Here is a 21474-nt window from a genome sequence, read left to right as displayed (position 1 = left end):
CTCTGTCTCTCCTTTTGTTGAGTCCGGGAGCCCAGCCCACGGCACAGTGCTGCCCATGCTCAGAGTAACACTTCTTCCCTAAGTTAGTATTCCCCAGAAACATCCTCATAGACACATCCAAAGGTGTGTGTCACTGATGCCCTAGGCATTTCTTTAGCCAGCAGGTTGACAGTCAGAACTGTGCACCACACATATGCACCCCAGAGATACAGAAATTAAGGCTTAAAAGGTTAAGCAGTCGAAGTCACCAGTGAATGACAAAGCTTCGGATCCACTGCCCTAGCCGCTTCTCTGTAGCATTTTATCTCTGTGTGGTGAAATGACCTACCTCTAGATAAACATGCAAAACATGCTAGATGGCGGCACTGGTCTTTATCTGCAGTGTGTCTGATCCAGTAGCTGTAGGGAGATGGGGCTCTTTTTATGTAGTAATTTCAGGGAATTAGTGACCATTGTATCAGCCAGTGTGAATGGAAGCAAAAGAAAAGATTGGATTGTGTAGTTTTCAGACCCTACCTTTAAGAAGCTCTTCTGCAGAAATGGTAGCCGGAGGGATAGGTTCCATAACTAACCATTTCAAAACCACTGATACAACCCAGCCATTTGGTAAGAGACAGGAGACTGAAGGCCAGAAATAGTGAGTCATCTTCCTGGAGTCATAGTCACACCACTGCTTTTATGACAAAGGAAAGAGGTCACAGTCTGAGTTGTTTTTTCCCTCATTTAGGTAATAAAGGAAAGAAAGAGCAGGCCTAGACTTTAGTCTCCTGGGTTTCCAGAGCCGTGTAGGGGACTTTGGCAGTGACTTGCTCATTCTTTGAGGGTAGCCACATCTTGCCCCCTCTGTTTCCCAGACTCCAGTATGTCTTGTCCTGCCTACTCCTTTGCATCTGCTGCACAATACAGGGACCTGTATGTCCCTCAGCACTTTATACACAAAGCAGCCAGTTACAGCTCCAGACACAAGAGCCACGGGCAGATTCCATTCTGTGTGGTTTGGACATAAAATTGTCCCCAAGGGCTCAAGTGTAAATGACTTGGACCCAGCTGGTGATGCTGTTAAATGATGATTAAATTTATAGATGTATGATCAAACTCATAGCAGAATGAGTATTAGGATGTGGGACCCAGGGAGAGGAGTTATTCATGGGTTGGGCCTTTGAAGAGTGTCTTTTTTATGTATAATTTATTTATTTATATAATATTTGTTAATTGGTATTCTGCCTGCATATAAGCCTGTGTGAAGGGGTCAAAAGCTGCCATGTGGGTGCTGGGAATTGAACCCTGGTCCGCTGGAAGAGCAGATAGTGATCTTTGCTGAGCCATCTCTCCAGTCCTGAAGGGTGTAACTTGTTTTTACCTTTGACTCTCCTCTTCATCCTGACTTCCCGGAAGTGAGTAGCTTTCCCTGTGCCGCAGGTTAAACCTCTTACAGATAGCTGAGAGCCCAAATGAATCTTTCTTCCTCCAAGTTGTTTTCTTGGGTAGTATGTCATACCGTTAGGGTGGACCGGTAAATACTCCCAGCCTGAAGAGTTAGTGAAGATTGTTCATTAGATTCCTTTCCCATTCCTTGTGAATTAGTCAGTGTAGATAAACCTCAGCTGGAAGGAACTGAGGGATTCTGGGATGCCTGAGCCTGGAAGGTAGATACCAGCACAGTTGACAGATGACCATGTGCTTTACTCTGGCCTCACACTTTGATGGGACAGTCCATCATGGTGAGGAAGACAGGGCAGTAGGACCAGAAGCAGCTGGTCACATTGAATCCGAAGTCAGGAAACAGAAAGGGGAGATGCTGCTTTTGGCTCTTTTTTGCCATTTCATTCAATCTAGGGTGCCAGACAGGAAATGATGCTGCTCAGATTTAAGGTTGTCACCTTCCCTCCCCAATTGGCCTACAGATTTGTTTCCATCGGGTTTCTAAATCTGAGTTCACAATCAAGATTTATCTTTATAGTAGTAGAGGAAGGAACTTTGGGGGAAGAAAATTCCAGGCATCTCTGGAGGCATAGCCACGGTCTAGCCTGGGGATTCCTTATAGGGAATCGTTAGGATGCCATAGGAGAGGGCAACCGCTGCGTCAAGCCCTTCCTTCACCGGGGTTGGCTATGCAGAGGCCAGCACTCCTGCAGCTACCACAGGGAAAAGCGGTTCTGGCATGTGTTTGGACCAGCCTCTTGGGTCTGGAGTTATTGGACAGCAGGGCCTAGAGCTTGCTTACTCTAGGGTGATAAGCTAGTGTGAAGATGAGGAGGCCAGAGAACCTCAGGAAGGAAATGTGGGTGGAGTCTGTTGTCTTTAAGTAATAAAGGAGGAACCTGAAGAAGAAGCAAGAACACTGAGTCTTGTGTTGATCCTATTGGGTCGCTTCATTAGAATACCAGCCACAGTGTCATTTTTAAGCCATGGCTTATTTGAATCACAGTCTAGAAGCGGTTGGGTGTAAGTGCACCATGGGAGCGTGCTGTGAGAGGCTTCTTACTGAAGCACCCCACAGAAAAAGGCAGAAAAGCAAAACTCCCTGTGCCACAGAGCCCAGCGGGAGTCAGGTGGGCACTGATCTTTGCTCTGGCCTTCTTAGCGTTCCAGAGATTCAGGTGGTGCCAGTCTGTGGTGAGGGAAGATCTCCACTCACAGACAAGTCTCCTCTGAAACACTAGGAACTCTCAGATTATAGTGTAATTCCCACTGGTTCATTGGGCAAACTTCCACAAGTTTGGCTTAGCCATTTTAAGCCAGCCACTCGGCCACTGTTTCCATCTCAGGAACAGGTTGTACAGTATCTCCCTGAACATCTCTAGTGGCAGGGCATCCCCAGGGGAGTGTTCCCTCTCCACAGTCCCTGGGTTCTTTCCTTGTAAAGCAACAGGCGCCCCTTCCTAGACTGACTAGCAGTGCTCAGAGGTCCAGGCCTCAGAACAAAGACTGAGGAGTCGTTTTAGGACTTGTCCAAGATAATCTCTAACCTTTGTGCAGTTTTGATAAAAATCCCAATATAATTTCTTTCACCTCAAATTTAATAAAATGTATTTTAATTTATTGGGGTTGGGAGGGGGTGGCAGCTAAAACAGGCTGGTAAGATGGCTTAGTGAGTAAAGGCATTCACCAGCAAGCATGGTATTCTGAGTTCATTCCCTGGAGTGAGCTGATTTTTACACTTTCTGTGGCACACAGGTCTACACATTCATACACACATAAATAAGTTTTTAAAAAGAATGATGTCCAGACACGGTGATGCAGGCAAAGACAGGTGGATCTTTATGAGTTTGGTCTACAAAGTGAGTCCAGGACAGCCAGGGCTACATTACACAGAGAAACCCTGTCTTGAAAAAGGAGGAGGAAAAGGAGAAGGAGAGAGAGGAAGAGGAAAAGGAGGAGAAGGAGGAGGAAAGTAGACTTGCCATACTGGGTTGTACTTACACCATGGGGCGGGGGGGGAGATGGCTCAGTGGTTAGATCATACGTTGTGCAAGTCTGAGAACCAGAGTTTGGATCCTCAGAAGCCATGTGAATGCTGGGTAGGAGAAGTGTCCTGCCTGCAGTTCCAGTCTCAGGAGCTGAAGATCAGGGATCCCCAGAGCAGACTGACTAGCCATGTCTACGAGCTCTGAGTTGAACCATGAGTCTCTTCACCAATGAATAAGGTGGAAAAGCATTCAAGGATGATTCCCAACATCAGCTTTGGGTTTTTACATGTGGCGAAGTCGAGGCTGCAGAAATGTAGTCAAGGAGCCGGTCATATCCACAATCTAGAGCAGAGGGAATAAATGCATGCATGTCCACTTGTCTGCTCACTGTGCTCAGTGTGGTCTTCTACTCTTGCACAGTTCAAGGACCCCTGCCAAGGTGCATCAGGTGGGCTAGATCTTCCCACGACAGGCCCACAAGCCAACCCCGTGTAGATTAGATCTTACTGAGATTCTCTTTCTAGATGATTCTATGCTGTATCAACTATTAAAGAAGCACAGTGAAGGTGTTCTTCTAGCCATCATTGCTAAATAACAAACCACCTAAAACTTAATGGATTAGAATAACAACAAATGTTGCTAATATTCATCCCCCCACCAAAAAAAAAAAAATTCCACAATTTAGACTTGATTTCCTTGCTCCACGATGTCTGGAACCTCACATGGCCAGAGGCTGGGACAGCTCTGGTGTGCTGTGCTTCTCCGCAGAAGTTCCCCATCCCTAGGAGACCCAGGGTGAGCTTTCCTTGAGTGTTGGGTAGAAACTTCAAAACTTCTTAGGACCTGCCTGGGAAGTCCCAGGAGTCACTTCCCACATATGCAAACCAATTACTTTAGGCCATTCTAGGTCCACAGAAAGAGACGTTGGGCTTCTGAACTGCTGGTTTCAGACCCTGCAGCCATGCCTGAGGAGAAGCATCTTTATCCCTCATGAGGCTGAACATCACTTCCTGTGTTTTACACAGCATTCTCTCTTTGGTGTATCACTGGCTCGTTATCCTGGCTTTCACTTGACCTATCACTTATAAGGATGTATTCTGGTTATTAGTCACTTGCTGCATATACAGTTTTTAATTTTTGTCATACAGCAACTTGATTATGTAATCAAATTCCTCAGTCCTTTTACATGTTTCAATTTTGTGCTCTTAATGGTTTACTTCCCCAAGATTATTAAGCTAATGGTTTTCTCCTAATAGGTTGAATTTTTTTTTTTTTAATTTATCCCGACAGCTTGCTGCTAAACAACAAGAAGAGACCCTCCTGTCTTCCTAGCCAGTTTCCATACTGTAGCATTGAGAGCTGGCACAAGAGCCAAACAAAATAGTGGCAGAAGAGACAACAGCCTGAGGGGCCAGCTAGACAGCTCATTGTATAGGCATGACCCGCCGATGGGAGAGAGCCGTGCAGAGAGAGTCCTGAAGCCTGCTCATAGGTGTCTATGAGTCCATGGCGAAAGGCTCTGCCATAGATAGCCAGGGCAGGTTCACTGCAGCTCCTCCAGATAGACCGAGACTGAGGCAGAGAAGCTGGAGTGGAACGGGTACATACAGAGGCAAGGACTGGCTTGCTGGCATACATGCAGGGTAGATGCTGGAGGCCATATTTGTTTCTCTTCTACTGGAACCCAGCCATTTGTGCTTACACCATCTTCTTACTACATCTTCCAAGTAGGGTCATCCTCCCTAAACTGTCTCTATGTATGCTCAGTCCCAGGGAGGAATGAACAACTTGTTTGTTTGTGTTTTTGAGTCAGGTGCTGTGTAGGCCAGGCTGGCCTCGAACTGGCAGAAATCTGCCTGCCTCTGCATCCCGAGTGCTGGAGTTAAAGGTGTGCACCGCCACCACCCAACAGGAATGAACAGTTTCATCCTCTACATCTATAAATTGTTAGTTTTACAAATATAGTATTTGTACAACATAGGATAACTCAGCCCGATATCAGGGTTGTGACTATAAAGTTCTGTCTCCTTGAGACATCCCAGAAGTAGGGGCATTTGGATCACCATGCCTGGGACAGCTGGCTCCTGAGGAAAGAAGGAACAGTGTGCGCTAACCTGCCCCGCCACGTCCCCAGGAGCTTTGCTCTTTTCTTTTCATCTATTTTTCAGCTTCAACACGTAATGGCCCACACAGTCCACACAAAGGAATCAAAGGCAGGAGCTTCGAGCTCCTCAGAGAAGATGGAGTGGTGGGAGAAAAGGTCATTGCCAAACCCAGCTGTGTCCTCAGCAGAATTGAGCTCAGGGCACATTTCAGTCATGTTCTGTAGATCCTTTCCCCTGTGGCTAGTGTTTCCAGCAGATGTTTCTGTTTCTAGGCAACACAGTGCAAGTAAGATGAATCTTGTTGGAGCATGCAGTCTGGGTGGTAGGCTTTTGCTTTGTTTCTGCCCGCTGTGTTAAGAGTCCCTCCTGGAACTGTGGCCACACTCAGCTGCTCAGAGGCAGCCTTGGCTATTCAGCAAAGCTAGGGGCTTAGCCTCTTGTATACGGTCCATGTGCTCATTTTGTTTCACTGAGAACAATTCTGTATCTTATAACATTTTTTAAAAGAATCCCTAGCCAACTGGTATTGGTACACACCTTTAATCCCAGCACTTGGGAGACAGAGGCAGGCAGATCTCTGCAAGTTTGAGGCCAACCTGGTCTACAAAGTGAGTTTCAGGACAGACACAGCTACGGAGAGAAACACTGTCTGAAAAACCAAACCAAAACCAAAAAGCACTTGGGAGGCAGAGGCAGGTGGTGGATCTCTGAGTTGTGGGCTAGCCTGCTAGACATAGGAAGCTTCATGCTAGCCAGTCCTACATAGTTCCTAGCTCAAAAAATAAAAACTGGACTAACCTCAGAAAGCCCAGTGTGGTAGTTTGGATGAGAATGGCCCCCAAAGGTTCATGTTTGGATGCTCAGTTACCAGTTAGTGGAACTGTTTGGAAAGAATTGAGAGGTGTCCCTGGGGGCAGTCTTCAGAAGAGTGATTCCTAGTGCTAGGTGATTGTGGGTCAGGATGTGAGCTCCCAGCTGTTCCTTTGCTCCACCGTCATGGACTCTAACCCTCTGAAACCAAATCGATCAAATGCATTTTTTATAAGTTGCCTTGGTCATGTTCATCACAGCAGTAGAAAAGTAACCAAGACACCCAGGTCTTTTGCTCCTTCCTTCCTGCTCAGTGAGGACCACCTATTCCTGTCCTCTGCCCCCTAGGCCTCTCTGAGATCTAAAGCTCGCAGCGGTCTGTAGATGAGTCCACAGGGAACAAGTAATGTAAGCCCTGTGGCTCTTCCAATGACATAAAGGGAAAACATCTGACAGAGCATATATCAGCCCACCCATTTACATAAACAAAAACCATGAGCATGAACAAACTGTGCCATACCATACCATTCCACACCATTCCAGGGGCCACCTCAATTCACAGAAACCGGCCTCGGTGATTGGTAGTGATGCCACTTTAGCAATAATCACAGAAGGCAATTCTTGAGATGTGTATGGCTTTTCACAGGCTGATGGTCATCTTGTTATTAAATGTCAGCTATTTAGCTAGTATGTTGAATTGTTCATACTCTTAGTATTCAAATGGAACTAGAGACCATTTTAGGACTTGGGGTATAAATCAGTGGTGGAGCACTTGCCTACCATGCATGAGGTCCTGGGTTCAATATCCAAACTGAAGAAAAGAAAACACAGAACACAAACAACAACAAACCACTTCCTCAGTTCCCTTAAACCTCTAAGAGCTAGGACCATTCCAAACAGCATTCAGGGAGGACTGAAGCTCTCTTGGTAATAAAAAGGGCGAGGTTTCCACTTGACAGTTTAATGACCCTGAAGTGGGTATACATACTAATGCACTCCATAGCTGCTTTGCCTCCCTCTCTACCAGTGTCAGGGCAATAAAAAGCCCTAAACATGGGGAACAGTTTACATGTAAGAGGAACATCTCCTGGCCCCTGACTTTCTGACTAGATTTAGAATTTCTGAAACAAGCCCTGACTTCAGAGGGTAGGGATGCTCTCATCTTCTCACATAGTTTCTATGTGCACTTACGTGCTGCGGATGCGTGTCTGCAGTAAAATGTCCATGTTTGCTTTTTCTTTTCTTTAGAGAGGTGAGCAACTCTAGGGCCAGAACCTGGGGACTTGTACATGAGAGGCAAGCTGTTTATCACTAAACTACCCCAAATCAGCCCAGTCCCCAATGCAATCAGTTAACCAATCCATGAAGCAAAATATGCCTTGTCTCCCCAGGAGGGGTCTGCTGGCCAGTCTATTTGGAACCATCTTCACCAAAGGCGATTTGGTGCTCATGAGCTTTAGTCCTAATGTATTACTCGCTCATAGTTATAGATCAAGAGCTGTTCTTAACTGGGACTTCATTAACCTAGTGTTTGGATGACTTTGGGCTGCATTTGTCTCTCAGAATGCTTCTGAAGATTATGCCAATAAAGGAAAATGAAGTTCATATTGTTGTCTTTCAAAAGACACAATTACAACAAATGTAATTATAGAACTAATTTATTTTTGCTCAGAGCATCCTCCACTCTACCAAACAGAGCAAGAGCCCCACTGGAAGACTGATGGTTGTGTAAGGTAGAAACAAGGAAACAGAACCAATGTAAACAACACAGCTCATGAACTAACAGGCCATGCTTTGGGGTACTTTTTTTTTTATAGGTCTGAAAGCCAAAGGGACTGCCTTATTTTTCTAGGATACCCTTGAGTGACTGTCTCCTTTTTTGCTTACTCTTGCCTGCTGGGACCTAATATAAGTGTTTTATCTAAACCAGCGACTTTGGTTTACTTCTGGAAATAACAAACTGAAGAGATCAGTGGAAACAGTTTTTAATATGCAGTTCTGCAGGAAGGGACGACAGCCAAGAGAAGGAGCAAAAATGGCTGCTGCAAAACTAGTTTCTAAAGTCTCCAGGTTTGGAGAAAGTCCTGTCCTTTTCTCATAGTGCAGGGCTTGGCCCTTTCCAAAGTCCCCGCCTCACTGGTTTAGAACGCAGCTCCTTGTCTCAATATTTGGTGCTTGAGGCAGCCTCCTTCTCTGATCATGGGCTCAGTTGTGTAGCTGAGTACCTGTAGCCTTCCCACTGTGAGCTCTGAGACAAGCCAGTGCCAGCCACCAGCTGGGCCTCCTGTTTATCTGTGACCCTGATGAACTGTCAAACAGCTCATATTGAAAATGGACCATCTATTTCTTACATCACAGTATCATAAATAGCATAAAATACATGTGACTAAATGTAGCATTTTGGGAACAGAAAGATGTACCAAGTTTATTAAAATGTAGGTATAAATTGGGGAAGGAAGGAGGGACGGGCAGAGGGAAAATCAGGTCTCTTTGGACCCACATGGTCCTCAGCAAGGTCAGCTTCAGCAGAGCTGGACCATTGCGCTCCACCACTCCAGCTGTTTCTGGTCTCCAACCGTTCTTACTTCTTTAGCTCGCTCTAGACTCTCCCCTATCTCCACCTTTTGCTCACTTTCGCCGTGCACTTGAGTAGCCTGCTGGGTGTGCTTCCAGTGTTGTCATAGGCAGGGTTCCTGGAGAGGTCGTCCTGCCCCATTGCCCTGCCCACTGCTGTTTTGCAGGGTGGTGTCCATAGCAAATAATTTCAGACTCTCATGGACATGGAACTCCAACCCTGTTCTGGCACTGGCAGTCCTTCTCTGTGCTGCGGCCTTGTGTGTATAAAATGGGTGTGATGCCACTTGCCATATACGGCAGTTCTGAGGGGTAAAGGAGAATGTGCTCAGTGGCAGGGACTGTTCCTAGTGTGATGCCCCCATTTACTCTGATGCCAGGGCCATAAATAATAAGCAAGACGTCTCCTGAAAAGGAAACCTGGCTTTCCTTCCTCCAAGCCATAGGCACATGAGACATGGGTGTGGAGATGTGGCCTCAGGCACCTGTGCTATGGAAATAGGAAGACAGACCAAGCTTGAAAAGCTTCAAGTAGGTAAGGCCCTGGTGGCACACACCTTAATCCCAGCACTCAAGAGACAGAGGCAGGCAGATCCCCAGAGTTTGAGGGCAGCCTGTCTACAGAGTGAGTTCCAGGGCTACACAGAGAAACCCTATCTTGAAAAACAAACAGACAAAAAAGACTTTAAATAGCAGCTAGAGAATTGGCTCAGTGCTCATGCAGATGATATGGGTTTACTTCCCAACACCCAAATAACAGCTTGTAATCATTTGTAACTCCAGTCCCAGGAGATTCAAAAACCCTTTTCTTGCCTTTAAAGGCACTAGGCATGTGTTCAGTACGCTGAAATACATACAGATAGCTCATATACCTAAAGTTAATAAAGTAAAATTTTAATGTTTTGTTTTGATACAGGGTTTCTCTGTGTAGCCCTGGATGTCCTGGAACTCACTCTGTAAATGAGACTGGCCTTGAAATCAGAGATCCATCGGCCTCTCCTCTGCCTCCCACGTTCTGGGGTTAAAGGCGTGTGCCACCACTGCCCAGCTAAAATGTAAATTTTAATAAATCAGTAGCCTGCTGGGTTAAAATAAACTGAAACTTATACTTATACTTAAAATAAACGCTTTAAGTATAAAGCTTACCTGGCTCAGACTGCCACCGAACATTGTGTCAGCAAGATGGCTTAGTGAGTAAAGGCACTTGCTGCCAAGCCTGATGATCTTGGGTTTGATTCCTGGAAGTAAGATAGTAAAAGAAGTAATTTAGCTCTTGCAGGTAGTGCTCTGACTTCCAGATTTGCACATGACGCATATCTGCACCCCCACAGACACACACACACACTCAAACTAATAAATGGTAAAAAATTTAACTGCATGGCCAAGAAAAGAAGGAAGAGGATTTGGCTGTGGTAGTGCAGTGGTGCTCTGCCTTCCCCAGGCTGGCCTGTGCCTGTGTGTCTGTTGGCACTTCCCTCCTGAACGCCGCTGCCCACATGCAGGGCGAAAGTACCTCAGTCTTATGAGCAGATGGGCAACTGCTACAGCCTGTTTCTTGCCTCTGCTTTTGTAGCACGTACATTTCTTCAGAAAATTTAAAATCCAAGGATTTTTCAGACTCACTGAACTGAGAGAGTTGTGAAAGACAAAAATCCAAATTCTCGGCTTCCCAGTGGCCGTGACTGCTACACAGTTGCCCTGAAAACTGAGATGGGCCTTTCTAGACGTTTATGTAGCACGGATGCCCTTGGATGCCCAGCAGCTGTTCCAAGGCAGGAGTGCCTGAATCATAGAGACCAACATGGAGAGGTATTACCATGGCAGCCTGTTGCTTTCAGCCAGATGTCTGTCCCAGCTGAGTGTAGTTGCAGGGCAGGCTGGAGAACGCTCCAGTTCAGCTCTCCAGGGCGGTCACAGCGGACTAATTCTACCACTGCCTTTGGTGCAGAGGAGGCGGGGCTGCCAGAGCCTACTCCCTCAAGAAGAGCTACCATCACCTCCCTCTTTTGGTCTTTGCCTGGCTTTTTGGCCCAGCTTCTCTGGAATTAGGGTGTTTTGAAGGGGGCCCAGAGGACCTTCCTATAAGCCCTAGTGACTGTGGAAATCCTAAAAAGGACCCCACACTTGCCTAGTCCTTCCCAGTGTAACTGGGAAAACTAAGCTTGCCCTGTGTTCTTAAGCTCGGTAATAAAAGAATTTACAGGCTCGGAAGGAAGCTTGAGGACAATTTTATTAGTTTCAGAGGGAAACATCAGTACAGGCAAGCTCAAATCCTGGCCCTCACCAGGAAAAGCAGAGATGGAGACAGACAATGCCTTTCCTCCATGGAGGTCAGAGAAATATTAAGAAGTCCAGACTGTCTAGAAAAGCACAAATGGGAGTGCTGAGCAGAGGATCTGAGTTCAGAGAGCACCCAGGCTCTGGGCCCTAGTGTCCCAGAACAGAAGACTGCAGTAAGGCCACATGATCAGCTTCCTGAGAAAGGAAGAGCACTCCCCAGAATGCACACAGGCTGTGAGCTGGGAGGAAAGCCAAGCGAGCACCAAGGTGGTTATAGCCTCTCTAGGGCCTTTATAGCCCCGCCTTTCCTGTGTGTTTTCTGACTGTATTTTGGGGTGTTTTGCCTCGTTAGATAAACCCAGGTCAGTGAAGGCTTCCAGCCTTGTGTAAACTTCGTTCTTTCATGTTGACATGGATGTTGCTGCCCCCCGGTCCCCGTTTGCCAGCCACAGTCCCTGCACACTCCCGCTCCAGAAATGTGGTCCCCAGAAATCTTTTTGATGAACAGAACGGTGATGATCAGTCAGTTGTCTGTAACTGCTTTCATGCTGCTGACGGTCGTAGACCCGGCCTAAAAGAAACCGCAAGGCTTGTTTTCTATTTTATCTGTTGGTTAGAGAACAGACTTTGGATTTTCAGCTAGAGTTTGGATTTTCTAGAATTCCTGTGTTCCAGGGAGTTTAGTTTAAAATCCTTGTGTGTTGTGGAAGACTCATGTTCTACAAGAATAAAATACAAGTTTAAGTCAGTTTGAGATCCTGCCAACTCATAATCTCATGAAGGGTGAGGACCAGGAAAGCCATGCCATGTTCATCCCAGGAAGGCATCCTCTGTAGCTTGCTCTTAGATTAATTTAGAGAAAAATTGATTAAGAATGTGGTGAGATGAAAAAGAACAATTTTAAGAGTGAATGTGTCTGGTGTGGTAGTACACGCCTTTAATCCCAGCACTTGGGAGGCAGAGGCAGGTATATCTCTGAGTTCGAGGCCAGCCTGATCTACATAGAGATTTCCAGGATAGCCAGAGCTACATAGTGAGACCCTGTCTCAAAACAAACAAAAAGAATGAATGGGATGGCGAATAGATTAAAAGGAAGGTTTGTGTGAGGGTGTAACCATTGAGAACCAACAGCATCAAAAGGAAAATAGAAAATCAGAGCATGAAGCGAGGTTAACTCCTGCCAATACGTTTACATAAATTTACCTAAGCAGATTTACATAAATACAACCTGTCTTTGTATGGTAGCTGGGTGGCCGCAGTTGCCTTACCTGGTATTTCAGTAACTCATATACAAGATTTAATAGGAAAGTCTTTTTAAACCCTGCATTGTTGCTTGTCGTATTTTAAACTTTAGTTTACCTTTTTCTTTTTTATCATGCCAGTCTTTTTTTTTTTTTTCTTATACTTTTCTGCTGGGTGTATAATAAGACCATGTAGATATCCCAAAATTACTATTTCTAACTGTTAAGAACAATTGAGAATCTGGGCCTGGGGGCGGGGGTCACTGAGAGTTGGGAGGAACCTCTGGCTCCTTTCATCCTTTCTTTGCTTGAGCAGTTTGCCATCGGCTGGGCAGAGTCAGGGTCTTGCTGACCACGGGCCTTTCTTTGGAAGCGCAGCCCTCTGGTGACTTTCCTCCTTGCAGAATGTATGCTGGTGAGAGTCTGCCGTCCAGCTCTCTGTGGCCTCTCTGATGTAGAGGACAAACAATTCTCAGAGATGCTCAACCCCTGCAACCAAGCTGACCTTGTAGGACAAGGGCCAAAATACTGGTCTCCTTTCACACGCACATCCGTCTCCCAGTACCAGTACGGCTGTTGAATACTCAAAAGGCCCAATAGCCAGTACTGGAGAACAAACCATACCGCTGTTGTATAGCGCCTAGATAAAGGCTGACAGGGACAAATGTTTGAAAAAGCTGGTGTAAGACTCTTTGCTAAGGAGAAACCTGACACGTTTAGTAGAAACTAAATGTGATTATTTTGATAAAACATAGAAATCCTTTTTAAAGCATGCAAAGAAAGTTGAGCACACAGGGCCGCCTCGAAGCTCAACCCCAGGTGCAGGCAGTCTGGTGTGTGTGTGAGTCTTAGTCTTCCAACCAAAGCCCTCATGTAGTGAGCCGATCCGTTCCCCAAGCCGCAGGGACGTCTTCGTATCACTTGTAGATCAGAGCTGTCAGCCTTGACTAAGACTGCTTATCTGACTCTTTGTTTTAACTTTAATTGCTTTATGCCCTAAAAGGAATGGGAGCTAAGTTGGCTATTCTAATTAACACAACCATTTACTGATAATCTAGCTTGGTACCATGTAAACTTGGTACCATAAAAACTTATAAATAACGTAAGCGCAGTCATATAAAAAGATAGCATCTTTATAAAAAATACTAAGGATTAGCCAGGTGCACTGCTGTAATCCCAGAACTTGGAGAGGCACAGGCAGGCGGATCGCTCTAAGTTCGAGGCCAGCCTGGTCTACAAAGCGGGTATAGGAGAGTGAAAGATGCACAGAGAAACCCTGTCTCAAAAAGAGAGAAAATACTTAGGTTTTGTTTATATTGGCAGCTTTAAGATAGACCGTTGTTTAGATCCTATTCTATAAGGCAATGAGCAGTTCTTTTTTTTTTTTCCTGTTTCTAGAGTTTTCTGTACATTTTTTCTTTTTTAATTAAATTTTTATTTTTATATATTAATTACAATTTGTTCATTTTGTATCCCAGCTGTAGCCTCCTCCATCATTCTCTCCCCATCCCACCCTCCCTGCCTCATTTCCTCCCATGTCCCTATCCAAGTCCACTGATAGGGGAGGTCCTCCTCTCCTACCATCTGACCATAGCTTATCAGGTCTAATCAGGACTGATTGCATTGTCCTCCTCTGTGGCCTGGCAATTTGCCGGCAAAAGGTGGGATCTAGAAAAAATCATCCTGAGTGAGGTATCCCAGAAGCAAAAAGACACACACAGTATATACTCACTTATAAGTGGATATTAAACATATAATATAGGATAAACATACTAAAATCTGTACACCTAAAGAAGCTAAGCAAGAAGGAGGACCCTGGGTAAGATGATCAATCCTCACCCAAAAAGACAAATGGGGTAGACATTGGAAGAAGGAGAAAACAGGAATAGGACAGGAGCCAACCACAGAGGGCCTCTGACTGACTCTACCCAGTGGTGTATCAAAGCAAGTGCTGAGACTCATAACCAAACTTTGTGCAGAGTGCAGTGAATCTTAGGAAAGAAGGGGGAGATAGTAAGACCCAGAGAGGACAGGTGCTCCAAGGAGAGCAACAGAACCAAAAAAATATCTGGGCCCAGTGGTCTTTTCTGAGACTGATGCTCCAACCAAGGACCATTTATGGATATTACCTAGAACTTCTGTTCAGATGTAGCCCATGGTAGCTCAGTATCTAAGTGGGTTTCCTAGTAAGGGGAACAGGGACTGTCTCTGACATGAACTCAGTGGCTGGCTCTTTGATCACCTCCCGCTGAGGGAGGAGCAGCCTTGCCAATGAGCAATTCTTAATCCAAAAGCTGTACTTTTTTTTTTTTTTCCTTTGAGAAAGAATCTCAGTATATGGCCCTGTCTAGCCTAGAACTCTCTAGATCAAGCTGTCCTCAAATTCACAGAGATCGCTGGCCTTTGTCTTCGGAGTACTGGGATTAAAGACATGCTGCCATACCTGAAATCTATACTTTTAAAAACATAATGTGTATATAAATTAGAAAACCAATAACTTTAAAGACATAGAGCTTAGCTGGATTCTTGATGAAGCTTAAAGCAGGCCAAGCAGACACTGTTGGCTTGGTTTTAAAATTTAAAACTTTTTAAACCTTTAGTTTAAATTGTACAAGATAAAAATCTTTAAAAACCCCATTTTTTGAAGGTAGAGATTAGAAAGGCAGCAGTTTGTTTTTGTTGTTTGTTTAAAATAGCAATAATTTTTTGTTAGATTCACTTATTTTAATTTTACATGTATGAATATGTTGCCATTATATAAATTACTGCATGCATTCCTGGTATTCTTGGAGGCCAGAAGAGGGTTCTAGACCACCTGAAACTCCAGTTACAGGCAGTCTGGTAGATGCTCAGTGGGTGCTGAGACCCTAACCTGATTCTCTGCAAAAGCAGCCAGTGCTCTTAAATATTGAGCCATCTCTACAGCCCCAGAGCAGTGAATTTTAAGCTCAATGTTATAACTATAAGTTAAAGTTCATCTTAGCAATGTGTTATTATCATCTTAATGTTTAATAATACAGCCATTATAATATATATAAATTTATACAATGCTACTGTTTGTTGGTATTGTATCTCCTATCATCCCCACCATGAAAGTAAACTTATGAATATTTGGCAAACATTATCATTTTTACATATATTACAGCTTTAGTAAAAACTTAATATTTAACATGTAAATCTTAATGTTTCTGAAAAAGAAAACCATTAGAATTAGTCCAGCACGTACTTACAGTGTTCTTGACCCAGGACATCCCAACATGAAACATTTTTATGTCCTATTATTTTTCATTACCTATGACTATTACACAAATGAAATAAAATTAATAATATTTTAAAGAAGTTTGGAGAAAGGAAATTTATTTAAAGTCTGTGTATCCAATATCAGATTTTATAACCTAATGAAACTTTTCTCTTATGACTCCAATAAAAGTTGTTTTAAATAAGCAAATAGCATTTTAAGACTTTATAAAACATTTAATAGGCTCAAAGATACTCTTTTAATGGGTGTTAGGAAGTAAAGTGAATGCCTTACTTTATAAGTATTTACTTTAAAGGCCTTGTAATATATCCCCCAAACACTCACATTCACATACACTTTTAAGGTAGGTTATATTCCCATGTCTCTTTTGTCACAGGTCTGTCAGTCTGTCTTCCCTTTGGTCATCTATCAGTCTGCCTCTAGCCTGTAAGGTGGTTGTGTCTGGGATGAGTCCTTCAGATCCATGGAACCTGAGGCTCTTGAACTATTGAACATTCTTAGCTAATAGCTGTTTGTGTTTTAGAAATAATTATTTAAGGAAAAAAAATAGAGCAATAGGACTTGTATAAGGAAAAAGTTGTATTTGTTCAGGAAGGCAGTAAAAAGGACAGAGTCAGGATTTGGAAGTCTCCATAAGACAAGACAGAATCAATGTGGGAGACAGGTAGACACACCCATTGTGTGCTAGTTTCCTGGTGCTGCTTCAAGGGTCCCCAGGGAAGGATGTCACTTTTTTTTTTCTTGCTGAAAGTCTGTGATTGAACGTGCACTCTAGTTGTTCCAGAATGTCCAAGCATTCTCCTTAAAGGCATGCTGTAAGGACAGATAACAAGGTGCTTGCATTATAGCGTGCCCTGCGGTACTTGGCTTTCTCCTTTCAGAGAGCCACTGTTGTACAGGACAGTCGCTGAGCCTAACTGCCTCCATCTCCTTGAGTTCAGCTGTGCCTGCAAAAGATCCTCACAGCTGGGCTTGTTGGCCACTGCCTTTCCTTTATAGAAGGGGGCTGAGGGTGTGTAAGGGGAGAGTTAGGGGACACTTATTGGAGTATCTAGCCACTCCTCCCAACCAGGTGTGTGCAGGTCTGCCTTAACTGCACGTGGCATTAGGGAGGGGGCTCCGTTTAGATGGCCATAGAAGAGTTTTCATTTTCACTGAGTGCTGACCTTCCAGTGTGGCTGCTTTAAAACTGCTCATTCTCCTGCCCACCACCCTTAAACTCACTGGTTTCTCAAAATAAGCGTTGATATGTTGGTAGAATTGCACCTCTTTAGTTTGTCATTATGATCTTTGGCAGAGAGTTAGTCATTGCTTATATCTCCTCCAGGGAAGGAATTTTACCAGCAGCCATATTGCCTGTTATTTAAGGCTCTTTAGGTCACTTCCGGTGATTTTCACAAAAGCAGGCCCAGCTATAGGTTGATCTGAGCGTTTAAGATTTTATCTTTTGGCTAATTTCACCCCCTCCCTATTTGTATTGAGGGCAGACAGTATTACAGTGGGATATTTGCTTTTTTTTAGATTCTCAGGATCAAGCATCCTAACTCTCTACATAGTCCAAGGAAACAGAAGGCAGATTTCCCATAATGATATGTCTTAGAGTTTCCATTGCTGTGAAGAGACACCGTGACCCGAGGCAGCTCTCATAAATGAAAACATTTAACTGGAGCTGGTTTAAAGTTTCAGAGGTTTAGTCCATTATCATCATGGCAGGAAACATGACAATGTCCATGCAGACATGGTACTGGAGGAGGAGCTGAGACTTCTGTGTCTTGAGCCATAGGCAGCAGAAGGAGACTCTATCACTGGGCATAACTTGAGCTTATAAGACCTCAAAGCCCTCCTCCACGATGACAAACTTCCTTCAACAATGCCACACCTCCTAAAGAGTGCCACTCCCTATGGGCCAACCATTCAAACACATGAGGCTCTGGAGGCCATTCCTATCAAACCACCACATGACACAGAAGTAGATTTCCCATAATAGAGACAAGTGCTAGAAGAGCCTTTGGAGTGGAGGGAAAGAAGTGTTCCCTATTGCCTTCTCCAGGCCCTGCTTTCTGTCTTCAGATTCTCTCTGCAAGGATCTGTGGAGGTACATAAGGATGTAGGTGCAAAAAGATTAGAAACACTAATTTTATGGGCTGGAGAGATGGCTCAGTAGTTTAGAGCCCTTGTTGCTCTTGCAAAAGACCTGGGTTGGATTCCCAGCACTCACATGGTGGTTCACAACCATCTATAACTTTAGTTCCAGGGATCATACTCCTCAAGGAAATAAGAACTCTCTCCTAAGAAACTCTTTAAAAAAAATGAAAAGAAAAAAATAACAACAATAAAACAGAACAATTTCTGAATTATGAAGCTACAATTTTGGACAAGAGATGATTTTGTGAATAAATGACTTTGCCCTTTTTATTTTAAATGGCCACACAGATTAGAAATGCATGTGGGTTGAGGTTTTTCCTTTGAATCTGATGCTCAGGAGAAATGCCTTATCACAGAGGAATCATTTCCATTACCATAGAGGCAGGTCTGTTCATAGTAAAAACGGCAAAGAAATGAGAGTGGTTAGGACATAAGAGAGCAGAAGGAAAGGACTTATATATCTAAGAGAGTCCCTCAGGACACGCTCAGCCTGGCTTTTTATCATTTCAAGCCGTGCTCCTGTGATGTCTCACTCTCGAACCTTTCAGTCCATTGGGTTGGGATCCCAGACTTCAAAACTCCTGTCTCCACTGCTGTTATTATATTTAGTGTGCCACTGCCTATGTGTGAAGAGCAGAGGACCAGCTTTCGAGCATCTTTCTCACCTTTCACTGTGTGGTTCCTGGGCATTGAACTCAAGTGGGCAGGCTTGACTGCAAGTGCCCTAACCCACGATACTAACTCCCCGGCCCCTGAGCATCTTTTAAAAATGGAATCTTTGGGAAGATAACCTTGTTTATCACTGTGTGTCAAGCAGCAACCCCAATGAGTGACCTGCCCTGGGGGAGGAGCCTCACCCGCCACTGGAATGATCCTTGCCTGTTCTCTGTGATAGCTGGGAGACTGTTGAGCTTGAGTAAAGCTGGACTGTTGGATATTTTGTGGGCTCCTTTTTATCACCCTTCTCCACCCTTATTTTACCCTTCCAAGCCCCAACACTAGGTAGGAGAGAAAGAAGGTTAGAGGGAAAGGGGGCGTTGATATCGTTAGACTACTTCCTGCTTTGATCTTCAGCATCAGGACACTCAATTTCTTCTTGTTTCTTTGCGCATGGCCATTTGACAAACAGCAGCCAACTACAACAGCAAGCAGCAGCAGAAGCAGCCACCCTGCAGCCCCTCTTTGAGCTCTAGCATTTTTTATACCCTTTCACGAGTCCCCAAATAATAATTTAATAATAACTAAATAATTTATAATTATTTTTTAATAATTATAATTAAATAATTAGTAATTTAATAATAATTCCAAACATCATACACTTGCATTAACTATCTACAGCTGGCAAATTCATGCCCCTGCTAGAGCACGAGGCAAATGGTAGTCAGCTGCTGTGGACAATCTGAAGCAGCCCCATATCCCACACCTGGATAAAAACAAAAACATATTTCCATAACATTTCTATGTTCTTTAAAGAAACCAAAATTCTCACTACACCTGAGGTTTCTCTCGCCCCTGGGAAGTTGCTCTATTTAAGACAGGGACTATAGAGCAGGAGCAATTGTAGCTTGGGCTCTATGCTCTTGTTTTATCTGATCTGTTTGTTGTTTAGTTATATGGTGATAGTAATAATGGTGATGATAGTGGTGGTAATGATGGTGGTGGTGGTATAATGATGATGGCCATAATGATGGTGATCATGATGGTGGTGGTGGTGGTGGTGATGGTGATAGTGGTGATAATGGTGGTGGAGGTTGTAATGGTGGTAGAGGTGAAGATGGTGATGATGATGGTAGTAGTGGTGATAATGATGGTGGTGGTAGTGATGATTGTTCTCCCTTGGCCAATAAGTCTGGGAAATGCTGGATGCACAAAGTTCATTTGGGTAGTAATTTGAAACAAGATTTATATCAGGCTTTAATGGCTCCCCAGGGGGTGAGAATTCCCCATGATCTCATCTTCACCTACACATGTACCTACAAATGGATGTGGGCCACACCAGGCCATTTCTGCTACCAAAGTTAAACACACTACGTGAAAATGTAGTTCCTTACGTTGCCTTACCCAAACCCAGCACATTGTCTGACTCTTGTTCTTGGCAGTCCAGTGGGGGTTAACTCTGGCTTTTCTCTCTCCACAGAACATCGATATCACCAATTTCAGCAGCAGCTGGAGCGATGGGCTGGCCCTCTGTGCTCTGCTGCACACCTACCTGCCTGCCCACATCCCATACCAGGAGCTGAACAGTCAGGAGAAAGTAAGTCAGTGTCTGTGCCACCCCATCTCTCCCCCAGGAGAGCCAGCTTCTACGGCAGAGCATTACTGGATGGGTGGGAAGGCTTAATAGATCTGGGACCTCAGGGCCTCCCCTGGCACAGGGGATAGGATATGACTGCACAGTGGGGTCCTATCCTCAGCAAATAAGTTTCAGCTGCCTTTCTCAGTCATGCCCTCTGTTACCAAGTAAAAGAGTGAGTACCAGTTTACTATAGTTGCTGACAGGATCCTGTCACCTGTTTCCTAGAGAAAACCCTGTTTTATCTGTGACCTTCATTTTTCAAAGTCTCTTCCAATGCTAGGAGTAGAGATAGGGATGGTAGCAGAATTCCCTTCTCATCTCTTAAAGGAGGTTCATCTTTATTCTGTTGAGCTGATTGGATTAGACTCATCCGCACCCCAGAGGGTTGTCAGCTTTATGAGAAGTCAACAATGGAATTGTTGATGTCATCTAAGTCCACCAATGGAATTGTTAATGTCATATAACTGTATAGACCAGACTGGCCTCAAACTCACAGATACCTGCCTGCCTCTGCCTCCTGCCTCTTGGGTCAAAGACACGTGCCACTATGCCTTCCCTAATCTCACCCTTTAAATACCTTCCTAGAGGGCTGACAAGATGGCTGGCTCAGTGGGTAAGGCCACTCGCTCCCAAGCTTGACAACTTGAGTTTAATAACAAAGAGCCACAAGGTAGAAAGAAAGAAGCAACTTGTTGTCCTCTGATCTCCACACATGAACACACATGTACACACACACAATTAATAAATAAATACATGTGATATAATTTTAAATAAAGAAATAATGTGTGGCTAAATATTTGGATACCAGATAGCCAAGTTGGTACAAAAAAAATTAGCCATCACTGAGTATCTTACAGAACTGGCAGTGTGGCTCATGGTAAAGCAGTGATCCAGCATGGACCCGACCCTGGGTTCAATTTCTAGCATTGAGAAAGTAATTTTCTTCAAAGCATCTCCATGCAGAGTGTTTTATGAACTGTCAGACATACCAAATAAGAGTATGTAATGTTTAGGAGGAAAAATATGCAGTGAATCATGTTAAGTCTGAGATGTCTAAATTATTCTTCAAGCGTTGTGTCAGGCAGGTAGACAACAAATCTGGAGTTCAGATTGGAAGTCAGAGCTAGAAGAATGGATGTGGGAGGAATCAGTGAAGATTAGTGCTGTGTGGTAGCACTTCCTGAGATGAAGCAGCAATTTGTGTTTGTACTGTCCAATAATGTTGGAAAACTAGATAGAGATGGTGCATGAAGCCTTGAAGATCAGCTAGACCCCTCATCTTAAGGGAACTATCTTAAGCAACTTTCATAACTATAGCAAAGTAACTGAGACTGTGTATGTTGTAAAGAAAAGA

At 44.2% G+C, this 21474-nt stretch overlaps 1 protein-coding gene across 7 annotated transcripts in view; it reads left to right on the top strand.

The window, feature by feature from the left end:
• The window catches only part of Specc1 (sperm antigen with calponin homology and coiled-coil domains 1), a 250854-nt gene that overhangs the window by 211050 nt on the left and 18330 nt on the right, over window positions 1-21474 (top strand). For all 7 annotated transcript variants that reach the window (XM_021639172.2, XM_060363570.1, XM_060363566.1 and 4 more), the window contains one exon: window positions 19962-20078. In XM_021639172.2, the coding sequence (XP_021494847.1) occupies window positions 19962-20078 (117 nt within the window). The remainder of the gene's footprint in view (window positions 1-19961; window positions 20079-21474) is intronic.

This window comes from Meriones unguiculatus, chromosome 11 (genome assembly GCF_030254825.1).
Source record: "Meriones unguiculatus strain TT.TT164.6M chromosome 11, Bangor_MerUng_6.1, whole genome shotgun sequence".
NCBI classification, from domain to species: Eukaryota; Metazoa; Chordata; class Mammalia; order Rodentia; family Muridae; genus Meriones; species Meriones unguiculatus.
This window is presented reverse-complemented; position numbering and strand designations above follow the sequence as displayed.